Source organism: Halichoerus grypus, chromosome 13 (genome assembly GCF_964656455.1).
Source record: "Halichoerus grypus chromosome 13, mHalGry1.hap1.1, whole genome shotgun sequence".
NCBI classification, from domain to species: domain Eukaryota; kingdom Metazoa; phylum Chordata; class Mammalia; order Carnivora; family Phocidae; genus Halichoerus; species Halichoerus grypus.
This window is the reverse complement of record NC_135724.1, coordinates 67,173,123-67,200,425: the sequence shown is the minus strand read 5'-3', so window position 1 is coordinate 67,200,425 and position 27,303 is coordinate 67,173,123. Positions and strand designations below refer to the sequence as shown.

At 44.4% G+C, this 27,303-nt stretch overlaps 1 protein-coding gene across 1 annotated transcript in view; it reads left to right on the top strand.

Moving 5' to 3' along the window:
* CRKL (CRK like proto-oncogene, adaptor protein) overlaps window positions 1–24,981 on the top strand; it is a 36,394-nt gene extending 11,413 nt beyond the window's left edge. The window contains exons 2-3 of the mRNA XM_036104342.2: window positions 2,338–2,803; window positions 21,319–24,981. Coding sequence (XP_035960235.1) covers window positions 2,338–2,803; window positions 21,319–21,453 — 601 coding nt within the window. The 3' untranslated portion in view covers window positions 21,454–24,981. The remainder of the gene's footprint in view (window positions 1–2,337; window positions 2,804–21,318) is intronic.
* The last annotated feature ends 2,322 nt before the right edge of the window (window positions 24,982–27,303 follow it).

Below are 27,303 nucleotides of genomic sequence, written 5' to 3'. Positions count from 1 at the left end.
CTCTTGGTTTCAGCTCCGGCTGTGATCTCAGGATCGTGAGATTGAGCCCCAGATTGGGCTCCGTGCTGGGCGTGGAACCTGCTTAAGATTCCCTCCCTCTCCATCTCCCCCTCCCCCCATAAAAAAATTGAATATCAAGAAACTATATTCAAAATGCTTTGTGATGTTGATGATCGAATAGGGAGAAAGAAAAACTAAATATCCAGAAACACAGGGATGCTTAATTGCTGCAGGCTCACAGAATGAAATGTTATCCTGACATAAAAGTAAATGATCATGTAGACCAGTGATATAGGGAAACACCTGTGGTGTGATATTAGGTAGAAAAACTGCCATGGGCATACACAAGACTCTTTTAAGAAAGGCATAAAGTTTGGGTGCCTGCATGGCTCAGTCTGTTAAGTGTCCAACTCTTGGTTTCAACTCAGGTCCTGATCTCATGGGTCATGAGATCCAGCTTGGCTTTGGGCTCCACGTGCAGCGGTAGTCCACTTGGATATTCTCTCTCTCTCTGCCCCTCTCCCTGCTCATGCAGTCTCTCTCTCAAATAAAAAAATCTTTTTTTAAAAAAAAGCCATAAATTTGGCCAGTGGGAGGGGTGAAAAAGTAGTTATGACGGGGCAGGAGCTGTGGGTTTTTTTTTTTTTTCTCTTTCTTTTTTGGGGGGAGCTGGGTATTGTTTTTGTTTTTTAAGATTTTATTTTATTTTTAAGTAATTTCTGTACGCAACACAGGGCTTGAATTCAGAACCAAGAAATCAAGAGTTGCATGCTCTACTGACTGAGCCAGCCAGGCATCCCTTGTTGTCCTTTTTTGCTGAATGTTGTAACATGGTGATATTTTTATAAAGGAAAAAAAATTAAAATATTTGAACGTAATTATATGCAAACAATGAATCATGGAACACTACATCAAAAACTAATGATGTAATGTATGGTGACTAACATAAAAAAATTTTAAAAATATTTAAACATAAGAGATCGCGTTGTTATATGAAGTAACTTTTTAGATCATTAATTGGAGGAAAGAAAGAGAGTGGACATGAGTTAATAGACGATAAAACAGGGGCACCTGGGGGGCTTAGTCGGTTAAGCAGCCGACTCTCAATCTCGGCTCCAGTCATGATCTCAGGGTCCTGGGATTGAGGCTTGTGTCGGGTTCCCCGCTCAGCAGGGAGACTGCTTGAGGATTCTTACTCCCTCTGCGCCTCCACCCACTTGCACACACTCCCCCCACCCCCAAATAAGTAGGTAAATAAATGATCTTTTTAAAAAAAGATAAATTGGAAACCATAGTCAGTGGTTAAACAGGCATTTCCTATTTTTGGCTTACTCTCCGTCAAGGCTACTCTAGAACGGGGCTCTGGTGATGGATGGTTCTGCAGGCAAAGTCACTTCAGAGGTGCGAACTCTTTGGATGAAGCCCAGGGTTTGTTACTCTGGTGTGGATTCTGTGCTTTAGAAAAGTTAAGTGGTGGAGGGAGCTAATGGTAAAATAGTTTTTTTTCCCCACAAGTTGGTGTATTTGCAACTTCTCAGAACATTTCTTAGGTGAAGAGAGACTGCTATACTTCTTTTGCAGAAGAGGCATTACAGATGGGGTGTTACTGGAGAGCAGGGACTGCACTTTTATAACTGACCCTGGGAGGGCATTCTGTAGCTTGGCAAATACAGGCTGATCATCTTGAGCATAGCAGAGGGGTGTGGTGGTGTCTGGACTGATGCTTTGATGAGAGCTCTTGCCTGTGAGTTCTGCAGTGAAAAGGTCCCTGTGTTTTCATTTTGGTGCTCAGATGGTGATTTCTGCATAAAATGCAATATGGGTTTGTTTCTTTGTTTGTTTGTTTTTAATTTGACAGGCGTATAAACCCTTTTCTGGTTTTTGTATTTTGAAGGACACAGAAACTGAAGCCTTTGTCATTTTCTCTCTGGATGCCCAGGGAAGTGTGCAGGAAGCATGCCATAGATTAGGACCAGGAGGAAAAATGTGATGGCTGTGACAGGGTCCTAAGGAAGGCAGCTACTGAACTTACTCAAGATTTTAAATATAAATTCAGACCAGTTGTATCTCTGTGTAAACAAAAAAACAAAAAAAAACTGTATTCCTGTGAAACAGAGATGGTGTGTGTGTGTATGCACTTGACATGTGATTTAACAAGGTCTATTCAGGCAATACTAACTGCAGAACATAAAATAGTGTGACAGAACCTTCTTAACTACTGAGAATATAGCAAGGGAAATAATTCATTGTAGAGGAGAATGATTTATTTAAAAGTTTGACAAACACTGGTATCGAGTAAGATTTTTCTCTTAGAGTTAATTTTCTTTCTCTCTGAAGGTACCCAAGCCCACCAATGGGATCTGTATCAGCACCCAACCTGCCTACAGCAGAAGAAAATCTGGAATATGTACGGACTCTCTATGATTTTCCTGGGAATGATGCTGAAGACCTGCCCTTTAAAAAGGGTGAGATCCTGGTCATAATAGAGAAGCCGGAAGAACAGTGGTGGAGCGCCCGGAACAAGGATGGCCGGATTGGGATGATTCCCGTTCCTTACGTTGAAAAGCTTGTGAGATCCTCACCACATGGAAAGCATGGGAATAGGAATTCCAACAGTTATGGGATCCCAGAACCTGCTCATGCCTATGCTCAACCTCAGACCACAACTCCTCTACCTGCAGTTTCCAGTACTCCTGGGGCAGCGATCAACCCTTTGCCATCCACACAGAATGGACCTGTCTTTGCCAAAGCCATCCAGAAAAGAGTACCCTGTGCTTATGACAAGACTGCTTTGGCATTAGAGGTAAAATTTACAGGGCTGGTTTTTTGGGTCTTTTTGACATTTGGTTTTCATTTTTAGTTTTAATTTTGTTTCTGCAGAGTAACGACTGCTCACTTAAAGTTCTGTTCAGGGGAATAAGATAACTGGGTGATTTTGGAAGATCCACTGTGAGTGTCCCACATGACTCTTGTCCTTTCCTATCCTTGTTTTTCCCAAGGTGTAGTCTCTCCTAGGTTTAGTCTCACAGTAGTTGGTTTTCTTTCCAGTGAGAAAAGATGATGGTTAATAAAGACCCATGACCTAGAGACGAAATCAGCATACAGGTAGACACAGAGCCACTTGTACAGGTCCATATTTCTGACATCCTGATTAGTTGAGGAGAAATATGAATAAACGTCTTAAAATTCCTCTTCAGCTAGGAAGAGATAAAAGTTTAAAATATCTCAGACCGGGGTGCCTGGGTGGCTCATTCAGTTAAGTGTCTGCCTTCTGCTCAGGTCATGATCCCAGGGTCCTGTAATCAAGCCCCACGTCAGGCTCCCTGCTCAATGGGGAGTCTGCTTCTCCCTCTCCCTCCACCCCTCCCCCTACTTGTGCTCGTGCATGCTCTCTCTCAAATAAATAAATCTTTAATTAAAAAAATATGTATCTCAGACCTTACTTACCAGATTTATTTTTTTTTAAGACTCTTGGAAAGCTTAGCATGTAACTGTGGCTTTCTGAACCAAGAAGTCCTGAAGACCAGTGTTGATAAGCCTGTTGAGGGCGTAAAACTGTGTATCACAGAAAGTAAAAGTTTGATGAGACATCCAATAAACCTGGAGTGACCATAAATGAGCACAAACCCCAGAGGAAGAACAGAAGGATTTGAAAAATACATTTTTTGGGTACCTGGGTGGCTCAGTTGGTTAAGTGTCCGACTCATCACCTCAGCTTGGGTCTTAATCTTAGGGTCATGAGTTCAAGCCCCATGTCAGGCTCCGTGCTGGGTGTGGAGCCTACTTAAGGGGGAAAAAAAAAGATTTAAAAAAAAATTAATAATTTTAAAACAGTCCTATGTATTTTTCATGTTATTTTTTACGAGGTGTAAAATACGTGCAGTGAGATGGGCCCTAAATATTAACATCTCAGAACATGGAATTTGATGCCACAAATCCTAGCTCTTTTATTAGTAGGTAAGTTGTGAAAATGCCTTGTGAGCCACAAACTACTAGGTAAATAAGTATCATTATAATATGATTACAATTGAATACTCTTTGTTGGTATTATCAAATTGCATAAATGTTGGAGAAGCTGAGATTAAGCTAGTGATTGTTTTTTGTGCGTTCACCGCAAGGTCAAAGTAGGGCAGGGTTGGGAGACCGCCCAGGTACATGACAGAAGGATGAAGTAATGGAGCCTGTTGCTTCAAAAAGCAGAACTTAACCCATAGAACAGCCTGTCCACAGATAAAAGCTAGCATTGATTTTTGTGTGTGCTGTTTTTTCCATTGGTTATCCTCCATTTTCCTTGGATGAGGAGTAATGTCCGAGCGAACTACACCTGAAGGTTTGTTGCAGAGTCTGATTACTTCTCCCTCTCACGTTGGCTGTAAAGGAGTAAGTTTCTGGGGCTTGTGGCAGGGACCAGGTCTAGGCAGGAGCCACATGCTTTTAATGCTTCCCAGTGGAGGAACAGGAAAGAAACCAGACTGAATCCTGGCTGAATGGGCCTTCCAGCTTTCTCATCCCCACACAGACCTGCCCCTGCACAGGTGTACACCCCTAGCCTAGTTCACACAGCACCCTAAAATTACGTGGGGTGTTCTGGGCTCTAAAACCTTCCAGTTTGCATAGTGATTCCTGCCTTTTGAGGCATTTTCACATCTGTTGTCTCATCATAGGAGTGGAGAGCTCGGATTCGGAGAGTTGTTGTGACTCACATGTGTTCGACACACGGGGGTTGAGGCACCCAGTCAGAATTCCAGTCCATAGAGGAAGTCAGGAATTGGGCTCCTACCTGAGCTAGGGTTTAAAGCCTCACTCCATTTAGGCCACCTGCCTGTTCACCTCTAGCTCTAAGATGTGTGTGCATTTTAGAAACCTGTATCTCCTGTGCGTTGCTCAGAGTGTGCATAGGGGGGATTGTAGAGTGGAAGACCAGATACTATAAAGGGGATCATTTATTTTCTTATTTTAATAAGATTTATTCATTTATTAGAGAACGTGGGCGGGAGCCGGGGCGGGAGTGGGGGACACAGAGGGAGAGGGAGAATCGTTGAGCAGACTGCCCACCCAGCAGGGAATCCCAGCACGGGGCGATCGCAGAAGATCTCACTCAGATCCCTGAGGTCATGACCTGAGCTGGAATCAAGAGTTGGCTGCTTAACTGAATGAGCCACCCAGGCACCCCTAAAGGAGATCATTTAGAGCTTGGTGAGCAGATATGTGGGTAGGTGCCTTAGACCAGGATGAGGATTAAAAGCCTGGCTAATGATGGATATTGGGGCACCTGGGTGGATCAGTTGGTTAAGCGTCTGCCTTCAGCTCAGGTCATGATTCCACCATGCTGGGATTGAGCCCTGCGTCAGGCTCCCTCTCCCTCTCTGCCCATCTGCCCTGCTTGTGCTGTCTCGCTCTATTTCAGATTTTTTTTTTTTTTTTAATTTATCTGACAGAGCGAGAGAGCACAAGCAGGGGGAACAGTAGAGGCAGAGGGAGAAGCAGGCTCCCCGCTGAGCAGGGAGCCTGATGCGGGGCTTGATCCCAGGACCCTGGGATCATGACCTGAGCCGAAGGCAGATGCTTAACCATCTGAGCACCCAGGCGCCCTTGCTCTATTTCAAATAAATAAATAAAATGATGTATATTTTAAGGTAACCCACATACTTGGCCGTTACGCAGTTCTTGTTTCTCAGACCCCAGAAAGAGGTCTCCACACCTTAGTCTCCTTGTGACACTACCCCAGCTGTGTAAGTCTCATCAAAGGCTTGCTTTGGTGTTTCGCCAAGAGTGTAAGGGGGACCCAAGTAATAAACTTTTGCCAAATTCCACTTAATAGTATTTCTCATTCTGTATATTTAAATGAGACTTTTGGCTATAGCATAAGTAAATAGTTCTATGAGCTGCGTTATCTTCTAAAACTTAGTGCGTGTCTGATCTTGTTAAAAACAACTCTCTTGAGACTTTTGCAATTAGGTTACCAGGAAAAGTATTAAAATTAAAATAAGAAAGGTGAAATAAGTAGGACAAAATGTGCCAGTAATGGAAGCTTCCTTATTTCCCTTGATGGTATTAGTGAGAACGATGAGGGCTTAGGTGAACTTTATTTCATGAATCATTTCACACTTTTTTTCATAAAACTTGATTTTCAAAAGAACATTCCTACAAGTAAAGAGAGATTTTATTTTATTTATTTTTATAGATTTTATTTATTTATTTATTTGAGAGAGCACGCACATGCATGCGCATGAGAGTGGGGTGAGGGGCAGAGGGAGAAGCAGACTTCCTACCGAGCAGGGAGCCTGATGCAGGGATTGATCCGGGGACTCCAGGATTATGACCTGAGCCAAAGGCAGAGACGTCCAACCGACTGAGCCACCCAGGTGCCCATAAAGAGAGATTTTTAAAACAGGTCTGTGTTTAGCCGTTTTTCTCTCTTGCTTACACTCTTTTCAAGTGAGTTGATGCTTGGGATTTAATTTGAAAAGGAATACTTGGTATCTGGGGTGTGGTAAAGCAAGATGGTCAAGGAAAGATCATGGACCTGCATTCAAGTCCTGGCTTTTCATGGTGTGATCTTGGGCAAGCTACTTCAATTCTTTTGAGTCTAAAAGGCACCCTTGTTCTGAAAGTTGATGTGAGTTTGTTCATTAATCATCCATTCATGCAACCAACCTGTGAGGGATGTCTTGTAGGTCCCTACCACCAAGGTGCTTACCACCTAGTGAGAGAATAGAGACAAACCAGCAATGTGGTAAGTGCTGTAATAACACAGAGTAGGAGGGAGAGTGGGGAAGGGCGGGGGTAGGAGATGGGAGTGTGGGTATTTGTCTGGGAAGTCTTCCTGGAGGAGGTGACCCTTGAACTGAGTTTTGAAGGATGAATAGAAGTTAGGTGGGTGAAGTGCAGGGAGACATTCCTGGCAGAGGGAAGAGCTTACATGAACAAGACTTAATACCACCGAGTAGCTGCAGGTTGGTTAGAGTGTGCAGTATGTTGGGCAAAAGCAGCAAAAGACAAAGCAGAGGAAGTGGGCTGTCGCCATGTCATCAAAGGGCTAGGCTGAGGAGACGAACAGTTTTCTTATGTTGCCTTCACTGAGGCATAAAATAGCCAATTTCTCACAACTGATGGAGGTTCTGAAGTTTGCAGGCAACTTACCTTTTTATTGATGGATTTTTAAATAATTTAGAGCAAATGCTTGAATCTCCCTATGATATCATTCTCACACACTTGTATTCCAATATAGTTTCCTGACTAGAAAAAAAAGGGAAGAACTTTCTTCGCATTGTCCTTAACTCTGGGGCTGCATACCTATGATTATTTGCTGTGTGAAAATTTGTATCCAGGCATCTAAATGGAACCTAGGTGGAGCTTTCCCCTGTGGTATGGATTAAGAAAACAGTTGGTGAGGGGTGCCTGGCTCAGTCAGTTAAGCATCCAACTCTTGATCTCGGCTCAGGTCTTGATCTTAGGGTTGTGAGTTTGAGCCCCACGTTAGGCTCTACACTGGCATGGAGCCTACTTAGTTTAAAAAAAAAAGTTGGTGACAGTAGGGATCTGTGGGAATCAGAGTCAGCGGAACAGATTCTGTGGAGGAAGAATAACATTTTCTTGGCCTGCAAGTGAGGCTTCAGGTGACTCAGGATGGGGAAGAAAGGCAAGTTGAGTAATAGTTAGATCATTCAGTCTGCCCATCTTCCTAATGCTTTTAGCTTTCTGCAGCATCTAAATCCATTGGCCCTCTGGTCTCAACTTGGGCTCCAAAAACACTCCTTCAGCAAAGGTTTACTGAGTACTTACAATGTGGCAGACATTGTTAAGGAGTTTGGAGTTCAGTAGTGAGAAAACAAAGGTCTCTGTCCTTGTGGAAGTTCTGGAATATAGTCTGTGAGTGGTTCCTTTTAGCTCTCCACCAGGGAGAAACAACTACGAGTCCCCTTCCTGTATTTGCTTAGCCCGATGTTTGCACTTTAGTATGTGACCATACAGTTATCCCTCTTCAGGTTTGGGGTGGGGGGGGTGCGTTTCTTTTTGTTTTTGTCATACACCATCTGTACAGTTATCTGAATCTTTTAAAATCCTTGTTATGTCATCTGGCATATTGATCACCCCCCTCAGTTTCATGTTAGCTGCAGATTTCATAAAAGCACGATCCAGATCTTTGTACTAAAGTCCTCCTCTGCAGCCTCTCCTGATCTACGTAGCGTATCTAAAAAAAGATAATGAGGTGGTTTTGGCATGACTTGTTCTTGGTTGAGCCTGTACTGCCTTCCAGATACCATCTGTTTGCTAATTGCATTCAGAATTTTGTCCAGGTTTGATTTCATGCTCGCCTTTTACATTTTATAAGATCTGCCATTATCCCTCTTTTAACAAAACCAAGAAACTTGACCCTTCATAGGTCTACCAGTGTCCTGTGTTGTAATGTTCTCTGGCAGGTGACCAGAGTTGGACTCTCATTCCTGCTTGCCGGTGTGTTTGGTCAGTACTTAGATATCTGTCTTATCAGTATAAGGACATCCTTTCATCTTTGGCGCATGTTCTTTTTTATGATGCTCAGAGTTCTTTGTGTGAGTTCACCAGCATTCTCAAGATACTTGCTGTTCACTCCCATTGGGGTATTCTGTGATTGTGTTCATATTTCTTCTTGGATTGTCTTCTCCCCATTTTGAAACCCCTAGTCACTGGATTACATCTGGTTTCTGAATCTTCTGAATCTTTCTAAGGCCCATGGCACCACTTCCTTCACTGACTGGCCTGGAATTCTCAGGTTTCTACTTCAACCACTTGGTTTTGCTTCATTGGTTAGAATTAAATTCACATTAGCAGTTTCTTCACTGATTCTTCTACTGACTGAGATCAAGTTGTGTGCAAAGCAAAACTAGGTTTCAGTAGTACTAGCTGTACTTTTCAGCCTCTCAGGGATCATCTGTGAGTTCCTCTGGCTGTGTCACCCGTAGTATATATCCATCAGTGATGTCAGGTCTGTACATGCTCATCATCAAACATCTGAATCAGCTCTGGAGATCTGTACAGGGTCATAGCCTCCTAACGTGACAGGGCCACTCTGTCTTACCTCCTGTCACATTCCATCAATGATCCCCCTTCTCACCAAGGTTTGTCAGAGATGCCCACAAGCTCATATTCACCTGTTAAGTAAGAATCTCAGGGCTTTTCATCAGGACTGACAGGCTCCTTCTCCATCCCTCTGTCATTGATGTTTGTTGGTTTTGCTTAGCAATATCTAGTTTTATGAATTTGACTTACTCTACTTCTTGTGTACCAAAAGTGTTTTTTTCCTTAATCACAGTGCTTTTTCAAAAGTAGGAATCTTTAGAAAGTCCTTTAGAATTTTTTCTTCTAACATATCATGTTCTCTTTGGGTTGTGAATTAGAGAAGATTATCTCTAAAAGGTTTTTGTTCCTCTTCCTTAATGTGTAAGTTGGGTGAGAATATCATGAAATTGAGGCCCTGGCATGGTTCAGGCAAGGCCTGTCCCAGCCTGGTCATTATGCTGACCATAGTTTTCTGTATGTGGTAATGGTTGTTGAGTAAGAAGAACCATCAGCCAGGGGCTTCACAGAGAGTATTTTAGTTAGTCCTTATGGCTGCCTTATGGGGTAGTTGGCACCAGTCCCATTTTACGTAACCCTTAGAACTTAAGGTTTGTATAAATTTGTTGATAGTCTCACAGGTGGTATGTGGCAGAGCTAGGACTCAGCCCACAGTCTTATTTTTAGACAGCATTATTGAGATATAATTTATATATTACACGATTAACCCATTTAAACCATACAATTCACTGGTCTTGGTATGTTACATTCTTTTTTTTTTTTTTTAAAGATTTTATTTATTTATTTGAGAGAGAGAATGAGATACAGAGAGCATGAGAGGGGGGAGGGTCAGAGGGAGAAGCAGACTCCCTGCTGAGCAGGGAGCCCGATGCGGGACTCGATCCAGGGACTCCAGGATCATGACCTGAGCTGAAGGCAGTCGCTTAACCAACTGAGCCACCCAGGCGCCCTACATTCTTTTTTTTTAATTGTAAAATTGCATAATGGAATTTTTCTTTTTTTTTTTTTAAGATTTTATTTATTTGACAGAGAGAGACACAGCGAGAGAGGGAACACAAGCAGAGGGAGGGGGAGAGGGAGAAGCAGGCTTCCCGCCAAGCAGAGAGCCTGATGCGGGGCTCAATCCCAGGACCCTGGGATCATGACCTGAGCCGAAGGCAGACGCTTAACGACTGAGCCACCCAGGCGCCCCTGGAATTTATTTTTTTAAGTGTACAATTCAGTGGCATTAGTTACATTCATAATTGTGCAACTGTCACCACTATCTATTTCCAAAACTTTTGCATCACCCCAAACAGAAACTCTGTAACCAGTAAGCAGTAACTCCCCATTCCCCTCTCCTGAGGCCCTGATAAGCTCTAACCACCTTTCCATATATATGAATTTGCCTATTCTAGATATCTCATATAAATGGAATCCTACAATATTTGTCCTTTGGGTCTGGCTTATTTCACTTAGTATAATGTTTCGAGGTTCATCCATGTGGTAGCCTGTATCTTCATTCTTTTTATGGCCAGATAATATTCCATTGTATTGATATACCACATTTTATTTATACATTCTTTAATAACATCAGAGTTATTTTCACCTTTTGGCTATTGAGAATAGTGTTATGAACATTCATGTACAAATTTTGTTTGAATACCTGTTTTCAGTTCTTTGGGGTATATACCTAACAGTGGAGTTGTTGGGTCATAATGGTAACCATATTGAACTTTTGGAGGAACCACCATAGTTTTCCACAGTGGCTGCACCATTTTACAGCAGTGCACAAGGGTTCCAGTTCTCCATGTCCTCACCAACACTTACTGTTTTTCCATTTTTAAAATTTTGATTTGCATTCTATAATTACTAATGAAGTTGAACATCTTTTCATGTGCTTCTTGGCCATTTTTTATATCTTCTTTGGGAAAATGCTCAAGTCCTTTGCCCATGTTTTAATTGCATTGTTTTTTATTGTTGAGCTTTAGGAGTTATCTATTCTGGATATTAAATTCTTATCAGATACATGATTTCTAAATGCTTTTTTTTTTTTCTGTAGGTTTTCTTTTCATTTTCTTGATAGTGTGCTTTGATGCACATTTTTTTTCTTGAGATTTTATTTATTTATTTGAGAGAGAGACCATGCACACGAGCAGGGAAGAGAGGGAAAGGGAGAGGGAGAAGCAGACTCCCCACTGAGCAGGGAGCCCCATGCAGGACTAGATCCTAGGACCCTGAGATCATGACCTGAGCTGAAGGCAGACGCTTAACCAACTGAGCCACCCAGGTGCCCTGACGCACATTCTTAATTTTGATGAAATGCAACTTACCTAATTTTTCTTTTGCTACTCATGCTTTTAATGTCATATCTAAGAATCCATTACCAAATTCAAGGTCACAAAGATTTACCCCAGTGTTTTCTTCTAAGAGTTTTATGGGTGTAGCTCTTATATGTAATTTGTTTCTCCATTGTGAGTTAATTTTTGTATATGGTTTGATGTAGCAGTCCAAATCCTTCCTTTTGCATGTAGAAATCCAATTGTACCAGCACCACTTTCCTCATTTGAATGAACTTGGCACTCTTGTCAAAAATCATTTGGTCCTAGGGGCGCCTGGGTGGCTCAGTTGATTGAACGTCCAACTCTTGGTTTTGGCTCAGGTTGTGATCTCATGGGTGAGCCCCATGTCAGACTCCATGCTCAGCGGGGAGTCAGCTTGAAGATTCTCTCTCCCTCTGCCCCTCTCCCCCACACTCTCACATGTGCTCTCTCTCTCTCTCTCATAAATAAATCTTTAAAAAAATCATTTGGTCATAAATGTGTTTACTTCTGAACTCTCAGTTCTATTCCGTTGGTCTGTGTGTGTGTCTGTGTGCCAGTACCACACTGTTTTGATTACTATAGCTTTGTGTAGTAGTTGTGAAGTCAGGAAGTATGAGTCTTATACTTTGTTATTCTTTTGCAAGATTGTTGTAGCTATTCAGGGTGTCTTGCAATTCCATGTGAATTTGAAGATCAGCTTTTCCACTTCTGCAAAAAATGTTTGAATTTTGATAGGGATTGTATTGAATTTGTAGATCTGTGGTTAGTGTTGATATCTTGATAATACTAAGGCTTCCTATCCATGAACACAAGATGTCTTGCCATTTACTTAAGTCTCCTTTAATTTTTTCCAGCAACATATTGTAGCATTCAATGTACAGGTGTTTTACTTTGGTAAAACACACTATTAATTTATTCCCAGTTACTCTTTTTTTTTTTTTTTAAGATTTTTATTTATTTGACAGAGACACAGCGAGAGAGGGAACACAGCAGGGGGAGTGGGAGAGGGAGAAGCAGGACTCCTGCCAAGCAGGAAGCCCGATGTGGGACTCGATTCCAGGACCCTGAGATCATGACCTGAGCCGAAGGCAGATGCTCAACGACTGAGCCACCCTGGCGCCCTATTTTATTCTTTTAGATGCCACTGTAAATGGAATTGTGTTTTGGGTTTTGTTTTGTTTTGTTTTTTAAGATTTTTTAAATTTATTTGTCAGAGCAAGAGCACAAGCAGGGGGAGCAGCAGGCAGAGGGAGAAGCAGGATCCCCGCTGAGACAGGGACCCTGTTGTGGGACTCCATCCCAGGACCCTGGGATCATGACCTGAGCCGAAGGCAGATGCTTAACCAACTGAGCCACCCAGGTGCTCCTGTGTTTTTGTTTTTTAAGATTTTTTTTTTTTTAAGTAATCTCTACATCCAGCGTGGTGCTCAAACCCACAGCTCCAAGATCAACAAGAGTCACATGCTCCACCAACTGAGCCAGCCAGGTGCCCCTAAATGGAATTGCGTTCTTAATTCTGAAGAATTACTGGTTTATAGAAACACAACTGGTACTTGTGTGTTGATCTTGTACCCTGAATTTTATTAGCTCTAGTAGCTTTCTTGTGGAATCTTTGGAATTTTCTATATATAGGATCCCGTCATCTGCAGATGGAGATAAGTTTTACTTCTTCCTTCCCATAGCCCACATTCTCTTGCATCACAGCATACTGGCCTGTGATACCTTTAACCCCTGGCCCATCTTAAAATAAAATCCCTGTTTTCATAAGAAGTGTTAACTGGTAAGCAGCCCTCTTAAATCGAGTTGCTGCCCTGAAGGATAATGTAAATTTCAAGGAACAGAACAAGTCTTCAGTATTAAAAACCAGTAAGTAGCACTGGTTGTAGGGGAGAGTGCATGAGACTACTTGACTGCCACTCAGGGCACACGGACAAGGAGGGTTGTAGCCCTTAAAAGCCTCTTAAGCTCTGGGAGCTTTGATTCAGGTACTGGTGCATGGAGAGCACAAGGGCAGGTGTTAAAACAGGCGACGACCCCAGGCAGCTCCATGAGGGCAGGGCTGTTGTCCTCTTTGTTCTCTGTTGTATCCTTACGGGGCCTGCCACGTAAATAATCACTATTTGTTGAACAAGTAAATGAATGAAAGCCACAAACCACAGAATTAAAACTGCCTGGTGGTTGCAGGACATGGGTTTTTGTTGTGTTTTATACCTTTTTTGGGTTATGGGCCCCTTTTAGAATCTGATGAAAGCTTTCTCCAGGAAAACAACATACATTAATGCACTTACATACAATTTTGCGTATACTTTTGGGATGTTCTTTGATTTCTTTTCTTTTTTTTTTTTTAAGATTTTATTTATTTGACAGAGACAGCAAGAGCGGGAACACAAGCAGGGGGAGTGGGAGAGAGAGAGAAGCAGGCTTCCCGCCGAGCAGGGAGCCCGATGCGGGGCTCGATCCCAGGACCCTGGGATCATGAGCCGAAAGCAGACACTTAACAATTGAGCCACCCAGGCGCCCCTGTTCTTTGATTTCTGAGACACATTCATGTCACCCAAGTTAGAACTTCTGATTCCATTGTAACCCATTGTGCTCCTGATTTTATTTCTAATATAACCAGAGAGTACAATCTGAAAATATCCAATGGGGAAAGGAGACTGATTGGGGAAGCAGAGAACTGCTGTGGCAGCCAGTGCTTGGGCCCTCCAGGGCTTTGACTGCTCTTGGAATCAGGTGCCAGAAGTCAGGCAGTAGAATTATTGCCAGAGCCCTTCTGTTTATGCTCTGGACAAGTAGAGCTATAGGAAACCATCGCTAACATCAGGAAGTGCCCTCTTCCCTTCTTGCATGGTTCTCACTAGACACAAAGAATGGGACTGACTAGTGTCCTACCGATGTGTGCTTAATTTTAGAGTTGATGTGTACACTTCCCAAGTGCTGAGTGCAGCCAGGCACAAAGATAATAGTGTGGCAGTTCTTGTAATGATAAGGATTGTCATGGGGTGACATTTAGTAAGGTATGTGTCTCTTGATCTGTTGATAGGATCAGCCACATATTCCAGGCTTAGAGTGCTCTTTGAACTGAGTTGATATCCATCAACTTTGAGGTCAGTCTGCTCTCTGAAGTGAGTGGTTCTTTGGGCCCAGTCCTACCGTGAAGCCAGAGGAAGGGCATTGTACCAGAATCGGGTGTGATGAGAGGAGCAGCAAGATGGCATTTTAGGATCTGAGTCCAAGCATTCTTTAGTGGAGCCGTGAAGAAGCAGGTCCACAGCCAGGCCTGTAACTGTGGGCAGCCGGCAGCATAACACAGCCAGGGCATCTTTCCTGTGTTGATGTTCTAGGGCTTGTTCCCCATGGGAAGGGCCTTGGACTGAGCTAGCAATAGCATGAGGAATGACATGCTATGTTTTGACATGTGAGAGCTCCTGCAAGGCCAGAATGAGGCATTAATGGTCAGGTGGCCATCAGATGTCTCTCATCCATTCTCTCTTTCTAGCCTGAACCTTGACTTATCTCTACTAGTCAAGGTTCCCTGGGTCAGAGCAATAGCTCTCTGCTCCTGTGCTCTGCAGCATGGACTCTCAGTACTGTTTTTCTTCCACCTGCTGCTTTTTAAACTGTTTATTCTCTGACAAACATTCATTGAGCACCTGCCACATCTGGACAGTAGATTATTTATTGTCTATCCCACAGTGAAGACAAGAGGTTCCTTGAGGATGGGAACTGAGCTGCAATAGATACGCAGTAAATCTTATTAAATTGATGATGTAGAATGGTGTGGAAAGTATCCTGTAAAAACTGTGAGAATCACAAGTTAATTAGAAGGCATGAAGTTTGAATGTTCTTGGCAGTTTTCAATACTTGGCTCATCATCTTCTCCATCTTCCCATTGTCTTCCTCAGCTGCTTGGTATCCATCACAGTAATTTATTAGACCCCTACTTTTCAGGCCTGCCCCTTCTCTCCTCTCATTCTAATGTATGGCATCCTTCCCATCCCATCAGTTTTGAGAGGACCCATGTTATTACTAACAAGGTTGAAACCCACTTTAAGACAGTGCTTCTCCATGCTGATTCCAGTTCTTCCCAGCATGCTTCCAGAGGGCAGTGACCAGCTGGGAGCATGAGCATGAACATGGATGTGGGGGTTGGGTTCTATTCAGGAATCCCCACTCTGATAACCACTACCACTTACTTAGCTGGGTGTCCTGGTTAACAATTCCCATGTAGTACTTCATTTAGTTATTACAAGAACCTTTCTTTGTTTCTTTTTTAAGTTTTTATTTATTTATTTGTCAGAGAGAGAGCGCGCACAAACAGGGAGAGCGGCAAGGCAGAGGGAAAAGCAGGCTTCCTGCTGAGCAAGGAGCCCGATATGGGACTCGATCCCAGGACCCTTGGGGTCATGACGTGAGCGGAAGGCAGATGCTTAACTGACTAAGCCACCCAGGCATCCCTATAAGAACCTTTGAAAGTCAGAAGGAAATTGAGACTTGGACAGCTTGAGCAGTTTGCCATGGTCACATAGGGCATCCGTCTAGTTCCGCCCCGCACCAAAGTTCATAGCACGAGCCACCACAGTGCCACTTTATACCTGTTTTAAGCATACAAGAGATTGCTTACGCCCTGTTGTTGTAGATCTTAGACCTTAGTTTTAGGTAGGTCTGATATTCAAGTTGTATCTTTATATATTCTGAATACACAGTATAGAACCTAGCCCAGTGCTCTGAGTAGAATCAGTGCTCCATCTGTAGTGGCTACTGCCTGGAGATCCTTCCTGCTCTCATTGTCTGCATGTGCAGCTGTATAAGGTGGTTATAAGGCACCTTGGGTTGTCCTTAGGATTTTTTTGATTTTGATCAGGGGGTTGACTGCATGTCTTCAACTGTGAAAGAAGAGCAGAGGTCCAGGGTTGCTTAGGACCAGCTTGACGATTCTGGGCAACAGCATTTTAAGCTGTGCAGTTGTAGAATTGCATTCACATCATGTCCTTGCGTCTGTCATATCTGGGAAAGAGCTCGGCAAGTTTGAGAAACTGAAAGGAAGCCAGTGTAGATTGGAGGGGAGGAGCAGAGAGGCGTGAATCGAGGTCGGAGGTGGGAGGAGTCAGGACTCAGATGAGGCAGAGCCTCGAAGATTGGAGTTTGGATGTTGCTCTTATGCAGAGAATAGGTGTTGGGAGGTTTAAAAGGCAGAGCAGTGACCCAGTTCTGTTTGTCTTTTTTTTTTTTTTTTTTAAGATTTTATTTATTTATTTGACAGAGAGAGACACAGCGAGAGGGAACACAAGCAGGGGGAGTGGGAGAGAGAGAGAAGCAGGCTTCCCGCCGAGCAGGGAGCCTGATGCGGGGCTCGATCCCAGGACCCTGGGATCATGACCTGAGCCGAAGGCAGACGCTTAACGACTGAGCCACCCAGGCGCCCCTGTTTGTCTTTTTTTAAAGGTCTGTCTTCTACTGTCCTTAGACCCATGTGCCTGTCACTTCTGTCCTCTAGCACCTTGCTCCTCTGCTTGGCCATCTGTCCTCAGCAGATGGGGGACATCAACTTACAGTTTTCTCCTCTCTCTGATTTTGCAGACTTCTCCAGAAAGTAGTTTACAAGAGACCTGTGACATGGAGTGCAAAATAAGCAAAACAAATGTCCTCCTTCAGAGAGTGCCATGTGGTGTGGGTTGGGGGCGAGGAGGTGACCATGGTAGAGCAGAGAATGGAGCCTCCTTGGGCAAGTCTGCCAGAATCCTGGAGAACAAGACACCTGACTTCACAGAGCCTTGCTTTCCACAAATGCCAAATGGGAAGTACCCACCTAGTAGTAGTGTTACTTTATAGAATACCACAAAAAAGAAGAGCCGAGCAGCAGGGAGTGAGAAGGATGGGTGAAGTCTCCTCCTTCAGGTGCCATAGAGCATCGGAGGGAGAGAACTGGACTTGCGCTGTTGACTTTCCTTACTGAAATGGTGGGAGCGATAGCCAGAGTGGGGTAGGTAGGGTCTGGATGTGGGAGAGCAGGGTGATTGGGAGTTGGGCTGATTGTGCTGGGGTGACATTAGATGACAGAAGGCAGATCAGGGCAGGATGGCTACACTGGTAGAGCCAGGTAGTAAGAGGCTGGGGAAACCAGGGAGGGGGGCATTAGCAGGGGGTCAGAGCATATTCCTTGCCACCAGGCTGGAGGGATGCGCTCACTCAAGATGTGGGAGAGGGCTGCCCCAGGCCAGGTTTTCAGGAAAGTGAGACTTTGTTTTCTTTCACATTTATCAAACATCAGCCGGGGCAGGCTAAGATTACAGACTTCAGGCAAAATATATGCTCTCTGGGCATCTGGAGTCCAGTTGAAGATAGAGAAAGCATAGATAAAATGACAGAATTCCAAAGTATTTTTTGTAGGACATCAAATGAGTGGATCAAACAAAAACTTAAGTTGCAGGGCCTAGTATCTGTCAACAATACTCATCAGCCCCAAACTGTAGCTTTGTCTCTTCAGTTCCAGCTCATTCTTGCCTTAGCCTTTTTTTCTTCTAACATCTTGGCAGAGTTTGATCTCGCTCTGAGTGCCAGCCTACTACCTACAGACTGCCCAGATGCCCTAAGGCCATCGTCCCTTTTTTTTTTTTTTTTAAAGATTTTATTTTTTATTTATTTGACAGAGAGACACAGCGAGAGAGGGAACACAAGCAGGGGGAGTGGGAGAGGGAGAAGCAGCCTTCCCCGCCGAGCAGGGAGCCCGATGCGGGGCTCGATCCCAGGACCCTGGGATCCTGACCTGAGCCGAAGGCAGCCGCTTAACGACTGAGCCACCCAGGCGCCCCCCCCATCGTCCCTTTCTATAGCAGAATCCACCTGGGTGTTTGCTCACCTGGTTCCCCTTCCCTTTCGTCACAGAATCCTCTCTCCAAATATATACCCACACATCCTCTTTCTTGTCCTTGCCTTGTTGTATGTTTATTTTAATACATTAATTGTATTTTCTTTGTGATTATTAGCAGTAACTAGAAGTTAATTTAGAATGGTATCAGGAGTTTTCTACCCATGACTTTTATTTCCTATTTCATCATTTAAAGATTTATATATTTATTTTGAGAGAGAGAGAGGAGAATGAGTGCACGTGAGTGCAGGGAATGGCAGAGGCCGAGAATCCTCAAGCAGATTGAGTGGAGCCAGATGCGGGGCTCCATCCCATGACCCGTGAGATCATGACCTGAACTGAAACGAAGAGTCCAACACCCAACTGACTGAGCCACCCAGGCGCCCCCCATTTCATTATTTTAAAAATAAAGACAGGGGCGCCTGGGTGGCTCAGTTGGTTAAGCATCTGCTTTCGGCTGAGGTCATGATCCCAGGGTCCTGGGATCGAGCCCCGCATTGGGCTCCCTGCTCAGCGGGGAGTCGGCTTCTCCCTCTCCTTCTGCTGCTCCCCCTGCTTGTTCTCTCTCTCTGTCAAATAAATAAAATCTTTAAAAATAAATAAATAAAATAAAAACACAAATAAAGACAGAGGCAATCTGTTTCTTAGGTGAAAGGGAGATAAGGAAAGAATGTTTTACATTGGAGAGAAAGGCCAGACAGTGAAGCTCCTCATCTCGTTGGCCTCTTTGTGCTCCAGACATGAGACAGCAGGTTCCTGCACTGAAAGGCTCAAAGAGGCCAAGGGTCTAGAGCAGGTGCAGTGCAGAGTGTGAGGAAATTGAGGAATGTGATCCGTCTGCAGGTGTCTAGATTTGTAGCATCCTAGTAGCTCCTGCCCGCAGAAGGTTTTTCTCTTCTTACCTAGACCCGATTTTAATTTGCGTGTTCACTCTCATTATTGTATCTTATGTTTGTGCTTAAACGTTATTTTTTTTAACAGAATAAGATTGGACGTAAACCATTTTTCCAGGTTTCCATCGACTTCAGCTTCCAGCTACATGATTTCTACAAAGTCTACTGTAACTCAAGGTTCTCATTCACATTAGAACTTCCCTTATATACAGATCCGAAAATTTTCATTATCAGAAACAAATATCATAATTAGGGTTTTCCTGTTTTGTGACTTCTGTATGGTAGGAGAAGAATATGTAAATTATAAAACTCAACTCCTTGGGGGGCACCTGGGTGGCTCAGTCAGTTAAGTGACCAACTCTTTTGATTTCGATTTTTCAGTTTCGACTCGGGTCATGATCTCAGGGTTGTGAGATAGAGCCCTGTATCAGGCTCTGCACTGTGTGTGGAGTGTGGAGCCTGCTTAAGATTCTCCCTCTTCCTCTGCCCCACCACTCCCATGCATGTTCTTGCTCTCTGTCTCTCTCTGAAAATAAATACATAAAACTAACTCCTTGGTCCACTTTATAAAACATGAAATTTTTAATAATTATCAATATTTGTATGAGTTTCCCAGGTATGAATAAAAAAGACATTCTCTTTCTACTATCTATAAATTAAAATATTATGACTTGGAGAAAGAGCAATACTTGGGACTCCAAGCATTAATCATAAAATAATCTATTATCAAATCCATTTACTCTGTCCCTCAAGTTGTTACTTTCCTTTTAAGACAAAACCAGAGAAAACGTGTTTTCAGTTGTAATTTTTTTCCACTGAGTATTTTACAAATTAATTTTTTTTACAACTTAAATTTTAATGCAAATCTGAAAAATAGAATGCTCAGTCGTTACCTTTATTTATTTATTTATTTTTAAAGATTTTATTTATTTATTTGACAGAGAGCGAGAGAGACACAGCGAGAGAGGGAACACAAGCAGGGGGAGTGGGAGAGGGAGAAGCAGGCTTCCCGCAGAGCAGGGAGCCCGATGCAGGGCTGGATCCCAGGACCCTGGGATCATCACCTGAGCCGAAGGCAGACACTTAACCGACTGAGCCACCCAGGTGCCCCATCAGTCATTACCTTTAAATTTTAATTGTTCGGGACGCCTGGGTGGCTCAGTCCATTAAGCATCAGCCTTCAGCTCAGGTCATGATCCTGGGGTCCTGGGATCGAGTCCCATATCAGGCTCCTTGCTCAGCGGGGAGCCTGCTTCTCCCTCTGCCTGCTGCTCCCCCTCCTTTGTGCATGCTCCTCTCTCTGACAAATAAATAAATAAAATATTTTTAAAAAATAGTAATAAATTTTAACTGTTCAACCATCAGAAGTGTTTCAGTTGAACCTGTGACATGAGTTTGAAAATAATTATTATAATCTAATCTATAAATACATGAGTTGGCTTTTTACATCCTTTCCTCTATACATATCTAGTACTTGGCATTTTATTTTTGTCTCAGAACGTCTCGTCATAGAAAGTCTAATTCTTGGGGCACCTGGCTGGTTTATTTGGTGGAATATGCAACTCTTGGGGTCATGAGTTCAAGCCGTACATTGGGTCTAGAGCCTACTTTAAAAAATAAAAATGTTTAAGAATTAATTCATTTTTTTTTTAAGATTTTATTTATCTATTTGACAGAGACACAGTGAGAGAGGGAACACGAGTGGAGGGAGTGGGAGAGGGAGAAGCAGGCTTCCCCCTGAGCAGGGAGCCTGATGCAGGGCTCAATCCCAGGACCCTGGGATCATGACCTGAGCCGAAGATAGACGCTTAACAACTGAGCCACCCAGGCGCCCCTAGATTTTTTTTTTAATACACTTTTTTATGTGATTTCACTTTAACCATTCTCAGAGAGTTAAGTGTTCATTTCTATCCTGTTGGAGTTAGTAATCAATATGGGGAGAAAAAAAGGCTGCTTTTGTTCTCAGAAGCTTAATACACGTTCTCACCAGCTGAGGATGACACTGGGCTTACTGGTAGCACCTTGTGTCTTTGGCACTGCTTGATTTTAGGTTTAAGCATGGAAAAAAAATAAATCCTTAAAAAAATCTATAGATTCCTTTAGATAGAACTGTGTGTATGGCTTAAAGTAAACCTTTTTTTTTTTTAGTTTGCAGAGGAAATGCTGACTTTGTCTTCTTTCTCCATCCTTACAGGTTGGCGACATTGTGAAAGTCACAAGGATGAATATAAATGGCCAGTGGGAAGGCGAAGTGAATGGGCGCAAAGGGCTTTTCCCCTTTACGCATGTCAAAATCATTGACCCTCAAAACCCTGATGAAAACGAGTGATTGCTGTTGCCTGTTTCCTGCTGCTTCCTTGTTCTGCCTGTCATAGTCTCCTTTGAAGTGGGAAAGCATTCTCTCTCCTAGGCAGGTCACACTGCATTGCCGATGGTCAGCTTTCTGCAGAGTGGCGGTCTCTCATACACATTTGGAATGCACACAGCAGCTGCCTGGGCATTTGTATCATAGTCGTATTGTCAAAGAGTAGCAGAGTTTAGAGTTCTTTTGGATCATAAACTGGAAATACTGGTGGAAGCACACAAGTGGAGAGAAGTTGACGAGGAAAGGGTCTGTCTTCTCATCACTGCCCTGTTTGTACTTGTGACTGATTCTGTCATGTTCATCAGATGGAGCTTGAGGCCATGGTGAGACATTGCACGTTGCTGTTTCATAAAGCAGTGGCTCAGTCGCCATTTTGTTCTTCCTTTGAAGAACAGAGCAAATGAACCGTAAAGAAGAGGGAATTCTGTCCTAAACTCCCCAAATCTGGCTCTTCTTTTTTCCTTTTTGGTTTGGTTTTGGAAGACTTAATTAGACTTGTGTGTTCTGAACAGGTTTTTAAGTAGCAGGTTGGATTTTTGTGATAACTGTAAGGAATGACACATGCCTCTGAGCTTCCAAACTGACGCTGCTGTAACTAAAGGAATATGGGGGGGAAAAAAAAAAACCACCACCACCACCCTGAAGCAGAGGCTTTTATTGTCTTGGTTGCCAGTTGTACCTGTTTTGCCGTTATAGCGAACAGCCCACAAAAAAATCAGTCATAGTTTGCCAAGCTTGTGTGCGTGGCCTCTTGGATTACGTTGTCCCCAAAAAGCATCGGGGGGGGGGTGATTTGGGGAAGGCTTTGCTTACCTTGTTTGCCAGTGATGACAGGAGCAATGGGGGGAAGCACTTGGCCAGTTTTCTGTCCAGTGTTTCAGTGAATATACCCCTTTAAGGTATAGGAATTAAGTTTCTTTAAAAAGTGAAGTTGTTCATAGAATCATTGAATTCATTAATGAATCTTTAAATCCTACTCACTGAGGCCCACTCCTCGCTGCCGCAGCCCAAGCTCACAGTCCGCCAGAGAAAGATGGTGCTGTTCATACTGGTTCCCCAGGCTCTGTGTCTGTGACGCTCCCAGGCAAAGAAAATGCAAGCTCTGGAAATTGGTTCATGCCTTTGATGTCTAAGATTTTAGTGACTAGGGAGAACCATTAACCATTTAGCAATTTGATGTTAACATTTCCTTGTTAGCTAAAAGAGGGCTATTCATATAAGCCAGCTTGGTACAAAGGTGTGGCTGATCCCTCATCTGGTGCACATAGCAGTCTAGGATTCTGGAACCTTTATGCAGTTCAGGCTGCTCTCCCTTCTGGAAACTGGTGAAGACAGGCCTCTGCTCAGAATGAATACAGCAGACCTAGAAATGTAACAGCCACCTAATGACTGATTGCATCATTTGCTGAGCGGCTGCTTTAGCCACGACCCTGTCTCCCAAGGGTCTTGGGTTTTGAGTTAGAGCAATATATATATGTACCGGTGACCGAACCAGCAAAGCAACCATTTTTTCAATCTCTTTAAATCAGTATTCCATTAGGCAGGTAACTACCATATTAAAGAATCTTGAAAATGTTCCTGTGACAAAGATAATGATCAGTTGGAAAAAATATCACTGTGGCTGCCCGTCTGTGGTTTTCCTGGAAAAAATGCAGCCTGCTCTCCCTAATCAGTGAGCACTGTGGCCACCTCTTGCTCTGAAGGGGCCTCTCCATTGTGTTGCCTCTTATTCTGAGTTCAGGCCCAGCCCAGCTCCCACAGCAAGTGGCACATGCGTGGCAGCATTCCCATGGTCTGCCTGGACACAGCACTCGCCTTGCAGCCGGTGACCCGCTACTGAGGGGGTTGGCCAGCAGAAGGTGGAATACATGCCTTGTTCAAAGAGGGCACAAACCTTGAGGCTTTTTTAAACCAAGTTTAGCTGAGGGGCTTGGCACCTTTTGGTGACAGTAGTTGGTTCGGAGTACAAGAAGTGTATGGTCATTTTGGAAAGCAAGATTTCCCTTCAGCCATCCATGTCTGCTGACCTGTAGCAAGACCCGCCTCTTGTGGAGCACTGCAGAATCAGAGCACCCCACAAACCTACTTTGGCTTCGTAATAAATCTGCTTGTCACTTCAGCCCATGTGCATGTCTCCAGGGCTGCCCAGGAGATTGGGAGCCCAAAATAAGGTGAGCCTTGAGTTCTGAACTCTCGAGATACATGTGCCAAAAGTAGTACCTATTTGACTTAGGACCTTACTAGTTTTTTCATCAGGCAGGGAGATTCTCTTCATCACACTAAATATACAAAAACAGCACCCTCGCCTCAGCTTCGTGCCTGGGTTCCCCAGTGATTGGGGAAGACTTCCTGTTTCAGAAAGCAATGCGAATCTTCCAGAGGAGCTGCCTTCCCTCCTTGGTTGGTCTCCTTTTAGGATTGTTCATTATTGCTCCTTGTTCTGCCCTACTGTGTGTCACTTAAGAAAATATTTGGATGTTAAATTAACTCACTTGGGAACTGAACAAATTATGAACTAAAGGGCATTGACAGTTTGACTCAAAACTTATTTATCCTGAGAAGGACCTCCAACACAGGAGTCATCCTTGTCATTTCTTTGTGGCGTGGTACCACCTGATGGCACGGTGAAAGAGGAGCACGCGTCGACGAGCTGGCATTTGACAACTTTGGTCACCCAGACAAGACACCTGTGCTCATGGATGGAAAATGGAAAGGGGGGAAAGACAGCTGCTCCCTCCTTGGAGCTCAAGGATCGCTGGCTCCGTGCTAACTTTCTTTTACAGCTGTTTACAGACAAGACAGGCCAGGGCAGACGGCCACTGCTCTTGTAACGTTTGCTCAGAGGAATATGACCATTTTATTTTTGAAAAGGGATGATGTGTTTTTGTGCCAGGTGTTTATAATTTAATCCTTTAATATTATGTTCATTAACCTCTTAAAATGAGTGACTTTTTGATTGTTTTAACACAGTACCTAAGACTAATGCTTTCTGTGGACACCACTGAGCTCTGCCTCAAACTCCACCCCCTGGGACCAGAGACCTCTGTCCCTGGTTAACTGCTATCCATGTGGAAACTGAGCTGGTTGTATATTCTAAAGGAGTAGAAGGACAGTTCCTGAGACAGGGTCGTTGTCTCTGCAGGAGGAACAGTGGCCTTGCTTCTAGACGGTCTTCACTGTGTGTTTTAAAATGACAACAACAACACAAAACTTTTGACCTGTAACTTAAAGATCATAAACTTCAGGCAATAATATTTTCTGTGTAAGCTTTTAAAATTATTTTTGGGGATCATAGCTTGTTTTATTTTGTGCTATAAAATTAACAGTATTAAATGACTTATATTCTTAGAACATTGAGTGTCTTTTCTTAACAGATTAGTGCCTTTTTATTTTTGTATTCATTTTACGCTACTGGTCCCGGCATCAGAACCCTTGTTTCCATGGCCTGTTTGTACGTTGTCTCAATAAAACTTGCATCAGCCGGTGGTGGCAGCGGCGGCTTTGGTGTTTCGGTGTGTCCTCAGTGCTGCCTGCAGGCTCTCAGCCCACGGCAGCCTCCCGAGCAGTTCAGCACCTGGCGAACGCCTGTGAAACGCAGAAACAACTGGTGCTCCCCCCCGGGGTGCTGCGTCTTGCAGCCCAGCCCTGTCATTGCCCACCGCAAAATAGGTCTTGGCGTGGGTGCACTGGCCCTTCCCCACACCCGGGGCCCCCCTCCAGAAGAGAAGCAGCTGGCTCCCAGTGTGTGAGCACAGTGGGTGCTGCGGGGGGCTGGTGCTCGGTCTTGGCCTTCGGAAGATGAAGCAGTAGTTCTCACGCTTTACATCACCAAGGAAAACCTGGATGTTTTCCCTTCTAGGCACCTGTTTCTGAAGGCTTCTGTTAAATATTTGTCTAGCACAAGCTCCCCAGGGTTGAAATGGTTTGAAGTGAAAGTTCTGGAAAACAAGCAGCCTCATCCCAAGTTAGGGCATGATACCTGCTTTGTACGTTCTTTGCTGTTCCTCTCTCTATATTGCCTTCCTCGTGAACTCCAGGGACCTGCAGGTAGACAGCTGGGGGGTGAGGGGGGACAATACCGATTTTCCTGACATCCCCTCAGCCAGAGCCCCGTTCCCACACGTATTTATGCGTGTATTGAGAGGTCCACATTTCCTTGTAGTAAAACCTCTGGCAATGAGTTTCAGGAAGTGACACCAATCCCTATGTATATAGAACCATGCTGCTAAAATGTACTCCCTGGCTCCTACTTTCAGGATTCTGCAGAATTTGAAAGAAAAGTTTGTCTTGAAATACTAAAACCGTTAAACCATGCTGGAAGAAACCGTGCCCTAGAGACAGACACCTTTGAAGAATACTTTGAAAAGGTTGTATTTTGATCAGCAATACTGGGCTGGGTTCCTCCGTGGCAGGGAAACCCCTGGAAATGGGGCCTGGTGTGGGGGGCTGCTCCCCCACCTTCCTCTGCCCCGGCGGACTCAAGCCTTGCTCCTATCACAGGCAGAAGATAGACCACAGCTCCTTGGCCCAGGACTTATGAGCGCCGGAGGCGCAGGAGTGAGGGGTTTCACTGGCACAAGTAGTTCTCAAACTTGGCTGCATAATAGAACCCCCCGGAGAACTTAAAAAAAAAAACAAACCCAGCATCCAGATCCATGAAATCAGAATCTGGGATGGGATCCCCAAGGTCTCCACTGTGCAGCGCGGGTGGAGGGCCCTCGGAGTTGATGAGACCAGAGGGATCAAGGAAGGGCAGGTCACTCGAGGTCTCAAGTCAGCAAGGGATCACGGGCTAAGACAAAGCCAGGCACGCTCCAGCCCTGAGCTGCTCCCCTTGGCCTGGATTACATTTGCTTACCCTCCCCCAGGCAGTCAGGAAGCCTTCCCGAACCTGCCCTGGGCTCCACAGCGGCTCCCACTGTCGGAAGCCATCTTTACATCTGCACCACGAGCTTTCCAGGACAGGATAGGGGTCCCCTCTGTGCTCCACCTCAGGTTGCCAACACCCGGGGAACCAGGGCGTGTGCGTAGACTGCAATAGCAGGGTCAGGTCTTGACGGGGCTGTGGCAGAGAGTCCATTGACTAGGCAAGAGAAAGGGCCTCCCAGGACACAGGCCAGGGAGGAGACTGCCTGCAGAGCCCAGCAATATCCCGGTTTTTGCTGTGGAGTGAGGTTTCAAGATCTGGGCAATGGCCTCTGCTGGCCGCATCAAGGCTAGCTTAGCAAAGGGGGGAAGGTGGGAGAGCAGCCCCCCACACCAGGCCCCATTTCCAGGAGTTTCCCTGCCACGGAGGAACCCAGCCCAGTATTGCTGATCAAAATACAACCTTTTCAAAGTATTCTTCAAAGGTGTCTGTCTCTAGGGCACGGTTTCTTCCAGCATGGTTTAACGGTTTAGTATTTCAAGACAAACTTTTCTTTCAAATTCTGCAGAATCCTGAAAGTAGGAGCCAGGGAGTACATTTTAGCAGCATGGTTCTATATGGATTGGTGTCACTTCCTGAAACTCATTGCCAGAGGTTTTACTACAAGGAAATGTGGACCTCTCAATACACGCATAAATACGTGTGGGAACGGGGCTCTGGCTGAGGGGATGTCAGGAAAATCGGTGTTGTCCCCCCTCACCCCCCAGCTGTCTACCTGCAGGTCCCTGGAGTTCACGAGGAAGGCAATAGAGAGGAACAGCAAAGAACGTACAAAGCAGGTATCATGCCCTAACTTGGGATGAGGCTGCTTGTTTTCCAGAACTTTCACTTCAAACCATTTCAACCCTGGGGAGCCTCTGTGAGCACTCCCCGCCCCCGTTTTATGG